This window comes from Phascolarctos cinereus, unplaced genomic scaffold (genome assembly GCF_003287225.1).
Source record: "Phascolarctos cinereus isolate Bilbo 61053 unplaced genomic scaffold, phaCin_HiC Scaffold_3;HRSCAF=262, whole genome shotgun sequence".
In the NCBI taxonomy this organism is placed as follows: Eukaryota; Metazoa; Chordata; class Mammalia; order Diprotodontia; family Phascolarctidae; genus Phascolarctos; species Phascolarctos cinereus.
Window position 1 is genome coordinate 3,649,834 of NW_027555736.1, and position 20,534 is coordinate 3,670,367.

A 20,534-nucleotide genomic window follows, 5' to 3' on the forward strand; every position below is an offset into this window, starting at 1 on the left:
TCAACATTTTGTGTGAGTGTGTGAGAGGCAGAACATGTGGGCTGGTCTTCTGGAAAGGCTGATGGCAGGACAGGATGTCTTTCTGGTCAGAGCCAACATCTTCCTTTAATCCAGCACATTTAAAAATGGCAAGGATTGTCCATGTGACAATCCTGATGAGTGAGAAGTCCTTGGAGAGGGAGCGTGGGGTTGAGCTGACCCTCTCTCAGGCAGGGCCTGCTATGATTAGCACTTGCCTGCATGAGCAAGCAGATCCCAGGAGCCCAGAGGCCCACTGACAAACAGGGTGACCGCAGCAGGCTTGCTTTTCTTTTGCTGGGCCTCAGTTTTCCTTTTTTGGGCCCTCCTTTTCTATTTAAAATGAGGGGATATTTGAAGAAGCCTTTGGCTTTCTCCTTTCTTTGCAGAGGTAGGGACTGAGTATGGAAACAACTCATAGACTGGCAGGATTCACTGATGCATTGTTGGATTTGAGAAACTCTTTTATTCCCCCTCTGTGTGTGTGTGTGTATGTGTGTATAAAGTTTTTTTTTTTCCTAATCAACTATGACCCTGTGGGGAGAGTGAAATATATTTTAATTTATTATGCAAACGTAGCCATACATGTATGTACACGTATACATATACATACCCACACACGTATATATAAATATACATATACTATGCATATGTTAGTTTGTGCACACATATGTAGGCATGTGTGTATTCTTCATGGCCCCAAAGTTCCCAAAAGCAATGGAGAAAAGAGTCCAATTGGGTCTGAGTACGAGGCAGATTTTGGGGGAGGGGTTGGGGGGCAGAATTCTAACAAATAGAGCTGGTCAACAGTGGAATAGGCCAGCTAATAAAGGGCCAGGTCTACCACCCCCACCCCTGCCCCACCCCTGGCCATTGCAGACTTTTAAGAAAAGATTGGGTGACAACTCATTGGCTGCATGGTGGGAGCAGTAGAGAGTGGTGAGGTTCATGGAGTGTGAGGCTTGGACTTGGGATGATCTGGATTCAATTCCTTCTCCTGACACACATGAGCTCATGCCCCAGGATAAGCCTTTTACCATTTCTGAAGCTCTATTGTCTCATCTAGACAATGAAGGGTTTGAACAGAAGATGTTGATGCCTTGATTGTTTATAAAGCATAGGCCAGACTTCATGGTCCCCTCTGGCTCTGGAATTCATTGATTCTGTAGTTGGTGTTTCAAACTGTTGCTTCTGCATGAATCCATTCAATGGCTCAGCATTCCAATGCCATGTTGGCAATCCTGAAGTGGCAAAGCCCTGACCCAGTCTGCAGTCCTTGGATACATGGTCCCGCCATCCTGATATTTGTTATTGTCAGCTTGTAAATAACATTCAGTAAAAAACTGAACCAAGGAAACTCTGTTTGACTGGTGACTACATTCAAAACCTTTTCTCCTTGTTCCAGTATTTCTAGAATTCCTAAAAGTCACTAGAAATGAAGTCTCCTTATTATCACATGGTCATAGGTGCAGCTCTTACTTTTGAATCAATTCAGTCCAATAATAAATTAAAAACTGCTTTTTGTCTTCTCCTTTTAGTGGTTATCATAGCTGAAAAATGGAATGTGAAATTTATTTTTAATAATTTGCTTACAAATAGACATCTTTATTTTTAGAGTGGATAGCATTAAAAATAAAAGAGGAGAGGAAGTTCATAGTTGATGACATAATGTATTCAGACCACTGCAATGGGATGTCAAAGCAATACAGCTTCCCTGGAGGCCTTTAGGCCCAGGGACCAATGCCTTCTCCTTTCTTGGCAGGACCTCACCACAAAGACAGTTCTCAGCCAAAGTTGCTGTCTGACTCTCAGCCTGTCTCAGTCTCTTCTGGGAATTTTAGAACATCTGTATCATCAATAATGATGGCATTGTTTGTGCCTCTTCTGCTCATTTATAGCCCTTAGGGACAAGGAATTTTATATACAGTGGTTCTGTGTTTTCATATGAATCCACTGAGGCGTGGCCTTCTCTGGGGAGGAGAGGCCTTACAGCTATTGGTTGGTAAGGTCTTTGTTAGGTCTCTTTTGAGAGTTAATATTATCCATGGCAGATCCCATCACTTTTACAACTTCCTCCTGTCCATTAAATCATGCAACGTAACAGAATCCACAAACAGCAGCCATTTGCAAACCTGACTTTGTTCTTTCTATCAAGAAGGCCTTGATCTTTGCTGGACAATGATCTTCATTCAATACAGAAGAAAATAGTATTCTCCTTGAAGTGCATTTAAGGGAAATTAATTCATGCATGAAAACTTAATGTTGACCTCTGAGCTTTCAGTTTCAAACCAAGGAGCAGTAAAGGGGAATTCCTGGGTCCCCCACCATCAACTTGTTACTCCTTGTCAAATGTGGCTGACCTGGGGGGGATCATAGGTTACCATCACTCATGATCCCTGATGCTATAACTGCCCAATGCTTTCAGTAAACTAATCTAAAAGCAGTTGTTAGGCAGCTACTCTGTCACAGGCCCTGTGCCAAGTGTTGGGAATGCAGGAACAAAAGAAGAATAATCCCACACCACATCATCCCTTGACCTCAATGTAGAGATGTCATTATGGGCCTCTTTGAACATGAAGGACAATGACCAGTTACTAAGGAGTGAATTTGGACAGATTGGGTAGTGAGGAGAATAAAGTCAGAGGTGTTGTTACGGTCTGGGAAAGTATGAAGTGGTGGGGGAAATGGAGCTCATGACAAGGAAGAAGAATAGGTCTGGGAGAAGTGAGGCAGAAGTTATGGGAGGTTGTGGACAGGCAGAAGAACTTCCAAATTCTTGGTGAGGTAAATGTTGATGCCCTTGAGATTATGACCACCTCTGTGTGGAGCTGATGAAGAATGGTCTGACTTAGCTAACCAACTACTAGAGAATTGTCTGTTTGCTATAAAACAAAAATACATTCTTCAAAGAAGTCATACATTTTATAGGGCTATTGTAATGATCACTCCCTTTACCCATTTGGCCACCAGTCATTTCCATCCCGAATCTGAGCAAATAAGCTGTGCATTTCTTGTGTCTTTAAAGACTTGAAGGTCCTCAGAGCATTGAGCTAGAGAAGACTGAAAAGGAAGATCAAGCCCAGAACAATCCTCCACCTCTTCCTCCACACCAGATTCTCCTTCCATTGGAAGAGCGAGCCACCCCACTTCCGAGATATGCTTTTGGAAAGAGGGGTAAGTGAATTGTGCCTCAGTGGAATGTGATTAAGTGATATGTCGTATCTCTCTTCAGGAAGTTGCTAATGGAATGTGTCCTCTTGAATTCCTGGAATTGGTTTTCCTTTTTCAGCATATATGTATTAGCTACCTTAAAGAAGTAACATTAAAGAGTAGGCAGAGTGCTGCACCACAGTCCAGAGAGACCTGGGTTCAAATCCTGCCTCTGACACTCAGTAGCTATGTGGCACAAGATATGTTCATCCACTGCTTTTGGTTGCCTTCAAATATTTAAATGGTCAACTTCTGGAGAAGGGGTTAGCCTTGTTCTACTGGCCCCTGGGAACAAGAGCTTGGAGCAATCAACTAAAGTTCCAAAGAGACCGATTTAAGCTTTAGGTCAGGAAAAGCTCCCATGAGTTAGAGTGATCCCTAAGTAGAATGGGCTGCCTGATGGGGACATGTCCCCATGCCCCACCCCCACTGGACACCTCGAAGCCAACACCAGATATCTATTGGTCAGATTTAGCTTGACCTACATGGTCTCTGGGGTCCCTTTCACCCTTAAATTGTATTTCTGTAATAGTTATTTGAGCCTCAATTTTCACATCTTCAACATGATGACGATAGCTACAAGATTACGGAAGAGTATGCTGCTTGCTCCTGGATATACAATGAAGAAAAACAAAGCATATCTTTCTATTAATGAGTTTGTGGTGTGAATGAGAAAAATGCTGCAGACACACACCTATGAATGATACAATGGAGAAAGTGAAGGAGGATCAGAGTGGGTGCAAAGAGGGGGAGAACACCATGGGCCACGCAGGTGAGGGTGATCACCGTCATGGAGAGGAGGGGGATCCCTGACATTTCTAGGATTTCTGTGGGATAGGAGAGGCTCAATACTTTGATATAAGCTGGGGAAAATGGCCATGCAAATGCAATGGAGTGATTGAGTCCCAAACAGCCATCAAATCATGTGTTTATCTGACTTAGTTTGCTCACTTCTAGCATGTAAACTGCAAACTGCTGTGTGGTGTTGGCCAGAACACAAATTCGCTCAGTTAGGAAGTAGGCTACCAAAAAAGGAGTGGCCCCATATTCCCATGGGAAATAAGAAAATCTCCCATTTAGAGGACAGGTTCATTCCAAGGGGCCCTCCTGAATCTGCAGAGAGGACACATAGGTTATGGGAGGCAGAGTGCAAAGGGGCCAGCACAGTGGGCTGTTGTACCCACATTGATAAGACTGGCTTTGTGACCCAGACCAAGTCTCCTTTCTGGGCTGCAGTTTCCCCACCTTTAAAAATCAATGGGAGAGACAAGATAATTCCTGAGGAGCTTTCTAATTCTAGCAGTCTATAAATCTGGAAGGACCTACATGCATGTGTACATGCACATATGTGTATATAGGCATATATGTGCATGTATATGTATGTACATACATAAACATTCATCTCTCTTCAGGTTTGTAGGTGTGCATAGTAACATGTGTGAATGCATTTCATGGGATGCCAAAGGGTCTCTAAATTATTCTGGATAGAATTCCTGTAGAGGATGAGCACATGTTAAGAACCACAAGGTCAGTTTAGATACGCCATACTTCAAGAATAGTTCCCGATCATTTTTTTCACCCTAGTGCTCTGAGCTTGAGCACAGGACTTCTTTCACATTAAGTCTGTTTCAAGTGGATGCTGAATTGAATTTTATCTTTTATTTTCCCTGGGAATTTATAGAGATGAGGACCCTGATTTAAACAAAATGAAGTGGTGTTTTGTGCTTTGGCAAATTTAGAGCTATGTTTTCAGTGTAGAGTGGGAAGACAAAAACCACCTTTTCCTCAAACATTTTTCCAGTACCTCTGATTTCCTGAGTTGCCTTTTGGGCACAAAAGTAGTCCAGACACTCTTTCTGCCCAGCTGGATGTCTTTACCAAAATGAAAAGGGACACAGAAGGTGATCATGGAAACGTGCATGCAGCATGAATTATAATGAATGCTTTAAATACCTCAGGGAAATATAGCCACCAATGCCCTCTGGTTTGCAGACCACTGCACCACAGACTCTCCACATTGCCTCCCTCCTGAGACTGGGAAAGATGGGGAATTGAGGAGAAAAGAGCATGGTTGAGGGCAGCAAGGTCACTGCTGCTTGGTAGGTCTCCATTCATCTGGACGAACAATAGAAATCCAGGGCTATGCAGAAGGCAAAGTGGGGAGGGAACTCCTCTCAAGGCACTCTGAATAAAAGATCTGCAGGAATATTTCTTTCCACAAAACTGATTGTCATAAGTACGTTTGTGCATTTATGTGTATGATGCATGTGTATATCCTTTTGTCCCATTGGCAGTGGAGAGCGACTGGAGGATTTTGAGTAGGGGAGGGATATACTTGGTATGTGATTCCAGAAGCAGTCTGCAGGATGGATCATAGAAGGAATCAGTTAGATGTAGAGGGACTTTTTAGTAAGTTACATGAAAGTAGATGAGGGTCTGCAAAAAGGTAGATTGAAAGGAAGTAGAGAAGAAAGGATATTTTGTGAGGCAGATTCAACCTATCAGATGTAACAACTGATTAGATGATGAGGGTGTTGTGTTTATCCTTTGTTCTTGAAGAGGACCATGACATCAGGGAGGGGATGACATGACTGCAACTGATTTTGATTTAAGTGATGGAGGGCTGTGCAAGGTCACCAGCCTCACTTTCTCCTCCAGAGCCATCTGGGTCCAGTGACTAGAAATCCATCAGGACAATTGGAGATGGACTAGGATGCAGTGGGGGACCTTGGCCCTTTTAAGCTAAGGTCTTTTCAGGTTCTAACTTTGAGTGATGTAATACCCATGCAGTGAATAAGCCCCCTTTAAGGAGTGAGTCAAGGGATGGCCTCTTTAATAATAATAATGATAATAATAATAATAATAATAATAATAATAATAATAATAATAATAATAATAACAACAACAAACCAAACTGGGAGGGAAGGCCCCTCAGGATTGCTGGCCAAAAGAGAAACAGTTACTATTTACATTCACTGTGAGCCAGAAGGGCCCAGAATATAACTATTAAGTAGTGATTGGGCAAGGACAGCAACCTATTGTTGTCCAATCCTTGAGGTCCTGAGTGAATTCGGTTTAAGGCTTGGTGTTTGAGAAAGAAATCTAGCCAGTAAACTGCAGAGAGGAAAGGGAGAGGGAGATTATAATATCATTATCATATAATATATTATTGTAGGTTTTATATTATATTATATTGTATTGTATTATATTATGTTATATCATATCATATCATATCATATCATATCATATCATATCATATCATATCATATCTATATATATTATATATATATATATATATATTATATTATATATATTATATATATATATATATTATATATATATTATATTATATTAATTATTATACTATACTGTATTATGTTATATATTATTATAGGTATTATAGATAGGAGAGAAGGTAAAGAATCCCCAAGGAGGATCAAATTCATTGAATAAGCATACTGAAAGAAAAGTGGGCTCTAGCTCCTGCTTCTGGTACTGGAGACCTGACATGAGTGAGATCGAGCTGGATTTTCTGAACTTCATCTCTTCTGCTGCCCCTCCATGCTCTACCCTCTAGCCAACATGGAGTGTGCTGGCTCCATTCCTTGTCTTCTTCCCATGCTTCTCCCCATACTTTTGCTCAGAGAATCTCCCATGCCTTTCCAAATGCCTTCCTTTCCCTTCTCCATCACATTTGTGTCTGCTGTTGTCCCCACTCAAGTTCTCTCTCTGCCACAAAGCTTCCTTGATCTTCCATATTGGAAATATCTTTGCATTTTACTTGTATCTACCTCTCTCCGGACTCCTGCTCCATTTTCTACAACATTCAGTATTCTAGGCCAAGCCAACTAAGTCTAGTCCCCGGTCTGTAGGACATCTCTGTGAGACAGGATGACCCCCAAAGGCTTTGCTTTCTCCGAATTAACAGCCCCAGTTCATTTAACTGATCTCCACCCTTTTCCTATTTCCCCTACCAAAATACATAGAAATATTTGTAGACAATTCATTCTCCTCAGGCAGCTTCCAGAGAATACAATTTTGACTTCCAGGGCTCTGCTTAATAACTCTTTTATTAGTGAATCATCATCATCATCATCTCATAAAAGCTGAAAGGAATAAGAAAATAAGATCAATTGAAATAGCTCCTGCCCACATAATACCTTCAGATGAACATGCATTTTGTTTATGTGATCCTTAAAGCAATGCTTTCAGGGAGGGGATGAAGAAAGGAAGGAAGGAGTCCACATAGACACGCACACGACGTGTACATAGACATATACACATGTGTGCAGATGCGTGTGTATGGACATGTGCATATGCATATTATACATATCTCTGTGTGTATATATACATGAGTGTATGTTTGTGTTTTTCTTTAGCACAATTACAAGATCATAAACATTGAGCTCCAACTGACCTTAGTGGTCAATTGACAACCTTCAGATTTATAAATGAAGAAACTGAGGATTAGAGTGAGTCATTGCCTTGCCCAAGACCCCATGGGCAGTGGGGTTCCAAAGCCAACATTCAGTTGATATCCACTCACTCTAAATCCAGCCCTCTCTCCTCTGTTCCACAACGCCTTTCAAATTATAGGATAGTAACAAGACATGCACAAAGGTAACATAATAGGGCCATATTGAGAGGGACTTTAGAGCCTTATAGAATAATGAAATCATAAAACATCAGTCTTTGAGGAGAGATTGGTAATACAGTCAAACCCATAAGAAACATTAGGTTCCATATAACTTACCTCATGGTTGGTTACCCAGAGGCTGGTTTTGAATGAGAAAGAACCCAGTCATTTGGAAGTTAGTCCATTTCGTGACTGGAAAGCTCTAATCAATTCAATTTTATAAAGATTTATTAAGTACCTGCTTTGTGCCAGGCACTGTGCCTAGCACTGAGGATACAAGTAAGAAAAAGGAAGAAAGTTTGTTCCCTTGAGGAGCTTACAATCTAACAGGGCAAGAAAATACATAAAAAGAAACTGAAGGGGCAGGGGGAAGTACCGAGGTGGAGCTGGTGCAGGAGCATCGCATTCCTGGAGATGAAACCAAGCAGAGCCTTCGATGGAAAATGGAGAGCTACTTGGAAAGTTCTGAGTCCTCTATAAAAGAAAGGCTTTGGGGAGAGTTTAATGCTCTGCCCTCCAGCCCTTCAATCAGAGGGGAGAGGCAACCACTGAGTCTGAGATGTGAAGGTGTTGAAAATCCAAAGCTTAGTCACTCTACAAGGTGATGAGATTTCAGGTAATCAGCTTCTGAGCTCCCCACCCCCCGCCCAAGTGAGGCATGATGTCCATGTCCTTGAAAACAAGGAAAGTCACTGATGAGAAGTAGATAACTAATCATTGAAAACTGTTTTTTTTTCCTTTTTTGAATCCACATTTGCCTCTTCCAAAAACATTTCTTGCCCTTGATCCAAGTCTTCCCTCTGAGAGTCACCTGGACAAGTCTTATCTTTCTTCCCCATGATGGCCATTGAAAGACCTAAAAGCAGGTGTCATGTACCCTCAAAGCCATCTCTCCTGAAGGCTGAACAGCCACAGCTCTTTCAAATGACCACTGAATTTATCCTGCACCTGATTTCAATATGCCTACCAGCATTCTATTATTTGTAAAATTATTAATAAAGATATCATCTGTTCCATTATCCAGGGGAACTCCGGAATATGTTTAGATTCCTTGTCACCAACCCAGATCCCTGGTTCCCAAACAGGAGGTTTCTTTCTGAGTTGATAGGGAGCTCTTAATGATTTGCTTTGGAGGGGATGGTTGCCATCAAACTAGTTACAAGACAACTTCCTTGTGCCATCTTCTAGACCTTATCTCCACATGTTTTCCACAGGAATAGTATGAGTCATTCTATCAGATATTTTGTAGTAGTCTCTATTCCCTTGGTGTGGGAGTGTGGTAACTCTGACAAAGAAAGGAAGGAAGGGAAAAAGTGGAAAGAAGTATATTCATTTGCCATGATCCATTCTTGATGAAGACATGCAGGGTTTTAGTGATCATTCCATCTTTTCTAGATGGTTGTGAATGACCTCTCTAATAATATATTATAGAATTTTGTCAGGAATTAAAATCAAACTCACTGGCTGCTTCTTTGTAGACTCAGGACATATGCTCTTCTCCAGTCATACCATAACTTTCTTGTTCTTCATGATCCCTTAAAGGTCACTGAGCAGCTTAATAACCTACCTACCAGTTCCCTAGATCCTCAAAGTACTCATTCAGTGGTTTCATGTGTGTTCATCCTTTTCCTCCATTAAGCATCTCTGTTCCTAGCTCATTGTTAAACACAGAGTAGGCAAAAATTAAATAATTAATGATTCACTGATAAAGCAATGACATAATTCCTTGTACTTTGAAAAACCCAGCTCTTCCCTGAGAATTCATCTGGGGAGAAATGAGGCCATTATTTGTTTGGTTGGTTTTTTTCTCCCATTGTTTTCCCTCTGTAAGCAACACAATGGAACATGTTTTATAATCCAAGTCAATTGAATTCAATTGCATTTTTTCCTCTACAGTTTCCAAAGAACAGAATTTCCCCCTTGCTTTGGAAATCAGTCAGTGCAGACAGCCTCTCACTTTAAATCCTGGTGCTTTTATTGAAGATTGGATTGGAATGCATGACTTTATCAATCAATTTTAACCAAGGGTGCATTCCTGATAGAACAGATACTGCCAAGTGGTGGAATTCTAAATTTCAGAATATATTCCAGTAACCTGCTTCTGACTGCCATATTCACCTGGGGCCATGACCCATCTCCTGTAAGACATAGTAGTGTTATTAACATTTGAGGAATGTAAGTGAAATTTCATTTCACTTTATTAATGCCTAAGCTCTCTAGCTCTTTATGTTGGAAGCTGACCCCAAACACCAATAAAGTATTATATTAATGTAAATTTGGTATTAGCTCTGCTTGAAAGAGCTGCCTATCTGTCATATTGAAAAGAGCCAGCTGGCTAAATTTCCACCATTTCTTCAATGTGTCTGTGATTCCTTGGTTGGGAGATTTTTGCTAATGAGGTTCCCAATGCCTTCCAGTTTCATTTGAGTTGGGTGTTGCATCTCATCTTGACATTCCAACATGAGAATGAATACAAATAACACGGAAATGCAGATGACTGCTCCCTTCCATCCCCCCAACCCACAACCCATTATCTGGTCATTTCCACCAGGGCTTTCATTCATCTCATGAGCTGTGCCTGGGTTGTTGACTGTTACTTGTATTCATTTTCATGATGGAATGCCAAGATGAAGTGCAACACCCAACACTGTCCTTCGTAGTCATTATTTTGATTAGAGCTTTGTTTTTGTTTTTAGCTTTAAGGGTTAATTGCTTTTACATTGTTGTTGCTACATTATAAATTATCATCTTGTTCTCAATTCACTCCAGATTAGTTGATGTAAATTTTCCCAGGTTTCTCAGAAATTTCATCATTTCTTATGGCACAATTGCATTTCATTAAATTCTTCTGCCCTACTTGGTTTAGTCATCCTCAGATTTATTTGTATGTGTGGGGGGGAGGAGTGTGGATTCTACAGCTATCAACTTGAGATACCATTCCAATCCATTGCCCATCACTGATAAATCACTTGGGTGATCAGCACTCCAGTTTACTTTAGCTAATTCCTATCAGCTCTTATACAGGGTTATTTACTTAGAATATAGGACAAGAACAAAAGTCCTTACGTTTCCCAGCAATACCCAGAGCCATAATCTCCCTTATACCAACTTGATCCTAGAGAGATTCCGCTCACAATTAAAGCTATTAACACAAAACATTCACCACATCAAGTCACTTCCAAGCATGTCATAGCTAATGGACAGTCACTCCTTTGATCACTGGAACCAAAGTCTTGGCTGTGGGGTTAATGGGCTTCCAGGCTGGGGCTTGTGTGTTCCTCGGGGCTATGCTCACAGACTGGCTCAATGGACTCAATCCCTGGCATGGACTCCAGCTTCTGGAGCTCTCATGGTTCCTCTTTGGGATCTTTCAAAGCTTGGAATGTTTCCATCTAGTCCTCTCCAATGACAGTGGCTTCTTGTAGGAAGAGTAGACTTCTGGCACTGGTTCCTTCTCCCCACCCAGAAGATTATTTTTGATTTTACCTCCTTAGGTCATATTCATCAATGTATTATCCCCATTTTACAGATGAGGAAACTGAGGATGAGAAAGGTTAAGTGACTTGCCCAGAGTTACACAGCTAGTCACTGTTTGAGGCAGGATTCAAACTCAGGACTTCCTGACTCCAAGGCCAGTTGGTTAACTATCTACAATGCTGTCAAGATACCACCTTTGACCCCTGCAAGGTTCTCTCCACATTTTGGATTCTCTCCAGTTGTGTCACTCAGTGTTCAATCCTGCATCCACACCTAACAACATTAATGATAATGTGCATTTGTTGAGCCCTTTAAGGTTTGCAAAAGGCTCTGTAAACATTATATCATCATTTAATTCTCACTGCCAGACTAGGTGGCAGGTGCTATTAATTATCCCCATTTTATAGATGAAGAAACTGAGGACAAAAGTGGTCCATTGACTTACCCAGGGTCATGCAGCTCATCAGTGTCAGAGAGGATATTTAAACTGTAGTCTTCCTCAGTCCATATCCAACCATCTATCCATTCTGGCACCTCACTGACCAGACCTAGCCACTCTAGTCCAGTCAAACGGGGCTAATAAGATCACCTGCCTCCCAGGCTGCTGGGAGGATGATGTGAGGCACTTTCTCGGCCCATGGCAGGTGCTGAATGTGCTCCTTCCCTCTTCTGAAGAGCAGAGCCCTCTGGCTGCAGCAGTCACCCTTTGTGGGGGATGAGAGGCCCACCAGAGGACACTCTCCGGGTATCAAGACGGGGCTGAAGGCAACCCAGGGCACAGACCTGCCTGGCTCCTGGAGCCACCAGCAGAGGCACAAATTAGCTACTGAGACCAAAGCGTGGCCCGGGCTCCAGTGAGGACCATGAACACACTCATCGTCTTGCCTTTGCTCTGTCTCCTGCGTTTAGGCAGCGTTTGGTCCCACCAGGTCCTTTCTTGAAGGGTGCTACCATCGCTTGTCTCTTTATGTCATGTGAGGAGTAGGGTAGGGCTGGTCGCACCTGTGATTTCATTGATGCAGAAATGATCTTCACTGAGGCAATCCAGCAGCTCATCTGCAGCATCTGGTGTTAGAGAGTGGCCTGCAACATACACAGAGTTTGAGTGACTTGTCTAGTGGCACACAGCCCACATGTGTCAGAGGCTGGACCGAAACCCAAATCTTCTGGCGCCACATCTGACCCAATGGCTGCTACACCATACTAGTGGTAGAGGAAAAGGCCCCCATTTTAAATACCCCTAGGTGCTAGCTGGATAGTTCAGGGATGATTGCCTTCATTTTATAGCTAGAGAAACTGAGGCACAGCGATAAAGGAAGTGGATCTAATGTCCAGGGATTTTTATTTTTGGTACTTTCCCATTTTATGCCTGAATATCTGGTAATCCAAACTTGCCTGCGTTTGTGAATGTGGGTATGTGTGTGAGTGTGTATGTGATGTGTGTGTGTAGTATTCTCATAGCAGAGTGGTTCTCAGGACGTACCTGGCACACTGTTCAGAGCTTGGTGTGCTAGGCTGGATTCAAGGCTTCCTAGAAAATCCTTGAGGAAATTCCATGAGACCAAAGTCCTATATGTATGGCTATGAGAGCTCTTCTGGCCTGACTGTCCACACATCGAATACACTTTTGGAACGAATCTCCTTACAGGATTTTGTCTTTCATTTACTTTTTGACCCTGCTTGTCAGAAGCCAGGCATTGCCTGGGCTCAGGTGCATGAGAATGTCTGTAGCGGATGGGGGCCCTCCCTCTTCCACTCAGCCCAGGAGACCAGGCCCTTGAGGTTCTGCCCAGTTCTTGGTCTTCTGTTCCTTTGAAATGACCTGATATTACTTTCTACCTGCTCTGAATCTCTCAGTCCATGTGCTGCCTCTCTCAAAGAATGTCAGCTACTAAAGGGAAAGGCCTGCTTTCCATGTTGTTTCCGTGATCCTGGCCCCACACTCAATGTCTGGTGTGCAGGCGATGCTTCTGCGTTCTCGTACGGTTGCTTCAGATGGTTCAGGTTCCAAATAAAGATGTCACAGGCAGGATTCTCCTGTATCTGATGAAGGGTCAGATAATCCCCACTTCACCCTAATTCTAGAAGTGCCTTCTGGAAGACTTATCAAAGAATCAGGACGTGGAGCATTCAAGGTTTCCCCAAAAAAGATTGAATTATTTCAAGATGCTAGATTTTCAGCTCATCATTGGGAGTGAATACAGCACAGTTCTAGCCAGCAAAGCCGCCACACTGAGCTGTGGCCAGGATGTGGGGTTTTTGTCACAGTGAAGAGCAGTGTGGTGACTGGCCCAATTTAAAGGTTTCTAATCCTTCAGACACTGGCTTTCTGAGTAAATTTGGTCCTCCCTGTCTCTTGTCTGTGTGACTCCTACCTCACGGAGGTCATTTTCTTCTGGTGCTGTTGGACACTGCTGAGTAATTCCCCTGTCTTCATCCGGCAGATCCTGACTACACGTCTCCCTGCTATTTTTCTTCAGGTGTCAGCATTCTCCACTTGGGAAAAGGAACTGCACAAAATCGTATTTGACCCACGTTACCTGCTCCTCAATTCCGATGAGCGCAAACAGGTGAGCTCTTTGTGTGGCAGGAGGACGGTAACTGAAATAACAGAAATTACGCATACGTGGATTCAGCAGTCCATCATTCCTTGGTGGGCGGAGCCTGTGTTTCCGTCCTCCTGGGCAGGACTGGTTTTGGCCAACCCCTTTGAAACCCGGCAGGTGGGAATCCCTGCCCTCGCTTGTGGCAGGAGACAGAAGTGTTGGGTGTTCACCAGGAAGCAGAGAGGCAAAGGGCGGTGGATGATCGTTGAACCCCTGTGCGCCCACAGCTATGGGAAGGTGTGTGAGGGGAGGGCCGGAGGACTCTTCAGTTGACCAGCTTCAACTGAAACTTCTGTGGAAGTTCCTCACGTGATTCTCCGAGGTAAACTATAATCTCGTGGAACCTAATTGGCAATTTTGTGTTCAGGTTTGGCCAGTAGTCTTTCAAGAGGTTGTAGAAAAACAGGGTGGGGTCCAGAACATCATGGACAAATCACGGGAAACAGGTCTTATGAGGAAAGAAGAGAAGTCTTTTTCTCCTGTTTACCTTAAAAAAAAAAAGATGAATGTAGGCAATCAGCTTGCCCAAATGGATGGTTTAGAAACTGTCTAACCTACTTGTAGGGCCCTAAACTAGCTGTTCATTTAGTGTCTCACTCCTGGTCCACGGTCCTATGAGATGTGTATCTGTTAAAGTTCTTATTAGGAAGCATAACTTTCTTTATCTTTCCCACACCTTCTGCTGTCTCCGTTGATGTATATTCTTTCACGGACCAAACAGTCAATGTTACTCTTCTGAGTTAACTCTCAGCAGTTAACTCAGAGGCAATGGGCTTGGCAGCAGAAACAAAGACTGAGCCTCCCGTCTTTAGATCCTGAGCATCATTTCATCCCATTGGGCTTGAATTTATTCTTTTTTAAAAGGGAGTTAATGCTGTTCACACCACCTCCTCACATGATTTTGATGAGGAAAAGGTTTGTAAATTGTGAAACATCGTCAAAACGGATGTAGGTATCATTTATCATCGGAATCCACATGTTACTGTTACTATTTATTATAATGATGGTAATGTCTGGAATTATGAAGGAGGCGACCCTAGATATAGAATGAATGAATGAAAATCATGTTTTCAGCTCTCCTCTGTTAGTAACTGTTCTAAGTGGTTTTTATAGAAATAGAAGCAAGTGGAACGTTTATTCTAATAAGAGAAAACAATGTTTTAAAAAGGAGGAAGATAGAGCAGGAGGGGTATGGTAAGATCAAATGAAAGTTCAACTCTTGAGGGCAGAGCCTGAAGTCTGATTCTAGGAGGACACTGGAGATGACAGAGCAGGGAGCATGGTTTAGAAATGGTAGGACAGAGACAGAGAGAGAAGAGACAGAGACACAGAGACAGAGATAGAGAGGAGAGAGACAGAGGAGAGAGAGACAGAGACAGAGAGAGAGAGACAGAAGAGAGAGAGACAGAGAGAGAGAGAGACAGAGAGAGAGAAGAGACAGAGACACAGAGACAGAGATAGAGAGGAGAGAGACAGAGGAGAGAGAGACAGAGACAGAGAGAGAGAGACAGAAGAGAGAGAGACAGAGAGAGAGAGAGACAGAGAGAGAGAAGAAGAGACAGAGACACAGAGACAGAGATAGAGAGGAGAGAGACAGAGGAGAGAGAGACAGAGACAGAGAGAGAGAGACAGAAGAGAGAGAGACAGAGAGAGAGAGACAGAGAGAGAGAAGAAGAGACAGAGACACAGAGACAGAGATAGAGAGGAGAGAGACAGAGGAGAGAGAGACAGAGACAGAGAGAGAGAGAGACAGAAGAGAGAGAGAGACAGAGAGAGAGAGAGACAGAGAGAGAGAAGAGACAGAGAGAGAAGAGACAGAGAGAGAGAAGAATAGACAGAGACACAGAGACAGAGAGAGAGAGGAGAGACAGAGGAGAGAGAGACAGAGACAGAGAGAGAGAGACAGAGAGAGAGACAGAGAGAGAGAAGAAGAGACAGAGACACAGAGACAGAGACAGAGAGAGAAGAGACAGAGAGAGAGAAGAAGAGACAGAGACACAGAGACAGAGAGAGAGAGAGGAGAGAGACAGAGGAGAGAGAGACAGAGAGAGAGAGACAGAGAGAGAGAGACAGAGGAGAGAGAGACAGAGACAGAGAGAGAGAGAGACAGAAGAGAGAGAGACAGAGAGAGAGAGAGAGACAGAGAGAGCGCACAGACATTTATATAACTAGATAATGTTGGAAGGATTTTTTCTTAGGTTTTTAGAAATTGAATGTTTTAGGCCCATCAGGACCACCATCTCCACTTTGTTGCTCTTATTGAATTTTCCTTCCCTTACCCTGAAAGAAACATTTGACTGTGTTTTTGTAAATGCTCACCATGGCTACAAATGAGTGCTGTTGTGGAGGATGAATATGTCTTAATATTTGGATTTCCTCCAAGGCCAAGGCTTGATGGGTTGAAGGGGTGGGGACAAAGGTCTGACAATAGTAGAAAATGGAATTTTCCCAGGGATATAATCAAAGCGAAAAATGTAAATGTAATTTACCAAAGACTGAAACACATGAACTCTTTATACTCTTTATAGTTTATGGGACGTGAAAGCCATGCTTATACATTCATTCATTAAATATCTTTACACATATTTAATGATGATGCATGTATATATATATATATATATATATATATGCATATCTACATATATGAATATGTTTATGTCTATGTGTGTGTCCACATATACACATATACATACACACATATATTTCACCCAGCATTTGCCAAGCTAGTGACTGGTAGAAATGCACAGTTTTGAGAAGATGCAATCCCTTCCTACATCAAACTTACTTGAGTATGGGCAAAATATCTGCACCGAGAAGTTGTATGGTTGATGTCATGCACTAATTGCGCTAGTCAAATGCGAAGCAAAATGACTTCCAAGGTGAAAGGTCAGTAAGAACCTTTGAAGATCAGGCATTCTTCCTAGGGAGGGAGGGTGTGAAGACTGAGTGGAGCTTTAGAGGGTAGGGATTCATGGGCAGAGCAGGGGAGCAAGGAATTCCCAGGAATAGGGAATAGTCTATGGAGGCACGAGACAGTAGACTGTCCAGCAGGAGGGGTGATTCCACTTCTGTTGAAGTGTTACACATGCGAAGGGAACTAATCTGGTAAAGTCTGAAAAGGATGAATTGTGTTATGTTCTAGAGAGCTTAGGATCCTAGAGTTTATGTCTACTCAGGCAGCAAGTTTACTCAGAATCACTAGGATGCAAGAGCCTGGTCTTTGTTGAGTGGCACACATCCATTGGTGACCATCAGAGCAGCCCTCTTGGGCATTTCTCCTGCTCATGGTCTCAGTTTGGAGGCACTTTACTGAAAGCTGGTAGTATTTAAAATAAAGCAACACACACACATAAACATGATAAAATCCATCCTTCAAAATGAAAGGAAAAACACAGTTTCTTATTTTAATGCTCCAACAGATTCCAATTGGATAGAAAGACACGCAACAAAGAGTCAAAGAAGCTTTAGATGTGGATCCAGAGGACCAGTATTCAATCTGCTTCTTATGATCTGTGTGACCTTGGACAAGGTACTCTTTGTCCTGAGCTTGCCTCAATTTCCTCTGTACAATAGACAAGATAACTTCTGAGGTCCTTTCAAGTTCTAGACACAATAATCGTCTAGACATAGTAATCTATGAGCTAATTCTGCTCTTAGAGTTGTTGATTGCTTGTTCCTTGATGGACATCAGCTGTAATCATCTTGGCTCATCTAATTCATCAGTGTTTATTACCCATCATAATTGAGAGTCAGGATGGTGAAAAGGAATTCTATCTTGTTTGTAATCGGGTTCATTTATTAATGGACAGAATCTTGGTTTCTTCATCTTCCCTATAGGTGAAGTGTAGAAATTTGTCATTCATTAAAAAGAATCTGGTCACATTAACATATATGATGAGTTAGGGGGAAAAAAGGTCAGTTAAAAGGAGTATGTTGTGAGTGGGCTGAGATTCCATATGGATAACCTAAACTTCGTTTCCTTGAGAAGAACCTTCTAGATATTGGGTGTAAACAACAACCACCAAACAACAAAAGGGAGCAGAAAAGGAAAAGATAACAGTAGGAATTTGAAGCAGGTTATTTAAATGGGTTGGATTCTTATGCAAATAATGAGGATTTTTAAATTGGAATATGCCAGTCTGAAACAATGGGCAAGATGCCACCACCAAGCATTTTGTAATTGCCTCCAAATAGAATTGATCCTTCTGGCTCCCAGTCAGCCACGGTCCAAGAGTTCCTTGTGACCTCCTCCTCATTTGTCAGGGGCAGACCCACACACTCATAGGGATCAAGATCTCACATCCTAAAAGAAGGAAAAAAAGCTCACAACCCACAATCTCATCTAACTGAGTAGGGAACTACTGGGTCAGTATTAGTGACTCTCTTGATTAGCCCCCAGGCTGTATGGGATTTTTAAGATTGCTGTAGGATAAAGTTTCTTTGCAGTACATATTGCCCACTCGTTGAATGTGGACTCATCATTTTCCCACCTGTGGGAGTTAGAAGGACCAAAGGCATGTGTTTAGGGGACCAGAGAGGGCTGTGTTACTGCCATCATCCTCAGTGGGTGCAGCCAGACCTAGTGTCCAGAGGGACATGGGCCTCTGGAACTTGAATGTGAGGAGTCAGTTAGAGCTGCTATTATTTTTTTTTTCTTTTTCACATTGCTCTCACTTGGCAGAAGGAAGCACTGATTGGCTTTGTCAAGAAACTGTTCAATTAGGGCCTTTTCTTCTACAGGGAAGGAGTGGGAGGTGTTAAATGCTACAATTGCTTTGTGATGCTTCAGAAAGAACTGAATGCTTTGGCAAGATGATATGTCCCTAAATGTCAGAAATATTTGTTGAATCCCAAAATTAGAAAGGCTGGGATGTGGAATACACTTTTTTTCTGAGTGAAAAAGGCAGCTTTTTCATAAGAAAATCAGTTTCTATACAAGGTGGACTGCATGTCTCTTCAGAAGAACCAGATTCGAATGATGACTCAGGACTCACTCACTGGACCCCCTGGGGCAGGACGCTCCTGATTTCTGGCCCTCGGAGATCATCCACTTGCTGAGGGAATTTGCCTCCATTATCCCAAAGATCCATTGAGCTCCCAGGTTCTAGATACTACCTATGATCCCACATAATGGGAGAATTCTCAACTTGTCTCAATGTGTGTGTTGGAAAGTCCCTTTCAGAATCAGAGCTGGTCAGATTCTGCCACACAAATGAACTCTAAGACCATGGCAGTGGCAAAGAACAGGAGTGTTATTAGGTCACTCCTGTGTTATTCTCGGGCTCTACCAAGGACTTAGGACTGAATTCTAAAGTTAGAATTTTTTGCTAATTATTTTTTTCTCTTTTTTTGTGATTTTCCAAAGATATTTGAACAATTTGTCAAAACCAGAATAAAGGAAGAATATAAGGAAAAGAAAAATAAGTTACTGCTGGCCAAAGAGGAATTCAGAAAACTCTTGGAGGAGTCCAAGCTGTCTCCCAGGTAGGTGCAGAGAGGTGTTCCTCACCTTGACTGGGGGTGGGCATGGAGCAAAGCAGAGGGAGCTGCTCTGGGATGTCCCAGGCATGCCAGGCCCTTTCACGAATGCAAAGTCTGGGTTTCTTCTCATTTGTCTTGTCCTTGCACTCGAGTTCTGTGCCTTGCCTACAGTAAGTGATTAATAAAGGATGAATGGAGTTTTTAGGGTCTTGTTAATGGATTCAGAAGAATGCTTCTTCCCTTTCCAGCTGTCATGTACAAACTGCTTAGCTCCCTCCTTCCTTATGTTCTGTGTTCCTTGAATGCACTGGGGAAGGAAGAGGCACTTACAGCTTTTTCTATTCAAATCTTTATGAGTTAAAATAGCAAGTGCCTTTAACTTCAATGCTGAGCCTCTTGCCCAAAACTCCATAATGGAGACAGTGGGGTTGGCCTCACAGGTGTGGGTGAGGATTCAATTAAATTCAAACTGGCATCATGTTCCTGTTCTGTTCCAGATAAGGGGGTGCAAAAACCAAAATAAGAGGAATAAATGAAAGGGTAAAAACAATTATTATCATCCATTGGTTGAATGACATGCTTAACTCAGGTCCTCAGCCTTTGTGCCTGCCCAGAGCTCTGTGGATGGCGACTTTGTTAGAAACACCCAGTAGACACAGCCTTCCTTACCCTCGGCACCGTCTTTCTGAGAATGTCTTTACCCGTTAAGGGGGCTTTGCAATCCATTGGAACACTGACTTACTTGAGTATCCAGAGATACCCTCTTTTGGTCTGCCTGGGTGAACTTGGACCAGCCATTCTGCTGATGGTGCCTCTGTTTACACATTTTAAAAATTGGAATCGTTATTCTCCTAGCCTGTCCACCCCAGGAGAATGTTGTGAAAGCAAAAGCGATCTCTGTGTTCTGAAAACATAACATGTCCTATGGCATATCCTGGAAGTCCTAAAAGCTATGCAGGTGAAAGGAAAGAAGTTCAAATGATCTGAAGGTCCATCCAAATCCACCTCCCATCCCACCCTCCCTTAGAGAACGTCGGGCACAAAGCCATCGTATCTCTAAGCTGTTTCATCCACTGTTACAAGTGCTCGTGGCAATGGAGACAATC

General features: G+C 42.6%; 1 protein-coding gene across 1 annotated transcript in view; it reads left to right on the plus strand.

The window, feature by feature from the left end:
* TCERG1L (transcription elongation regulator 1 like) overlaps positions 1-20,534 on the plus strand; it is a 296,277-nt gene that overhangs the window by 269,106 nt on the left and 6,637 nt on the right. Inside the window, 4 exon segments of the mRNA XM_020973107.2 lie at positions 3,044-3,161; positions 3,163-3,192; positions 13,822-13,911; positions 19,313-19,431. Of these exon segments, the coding sequence (XP_020828766.1) occupies positions 3,044-3,161; positions 3,163-3,192; positions 13,822-13,911; positions 19,313-19,431 (357 nt within the window).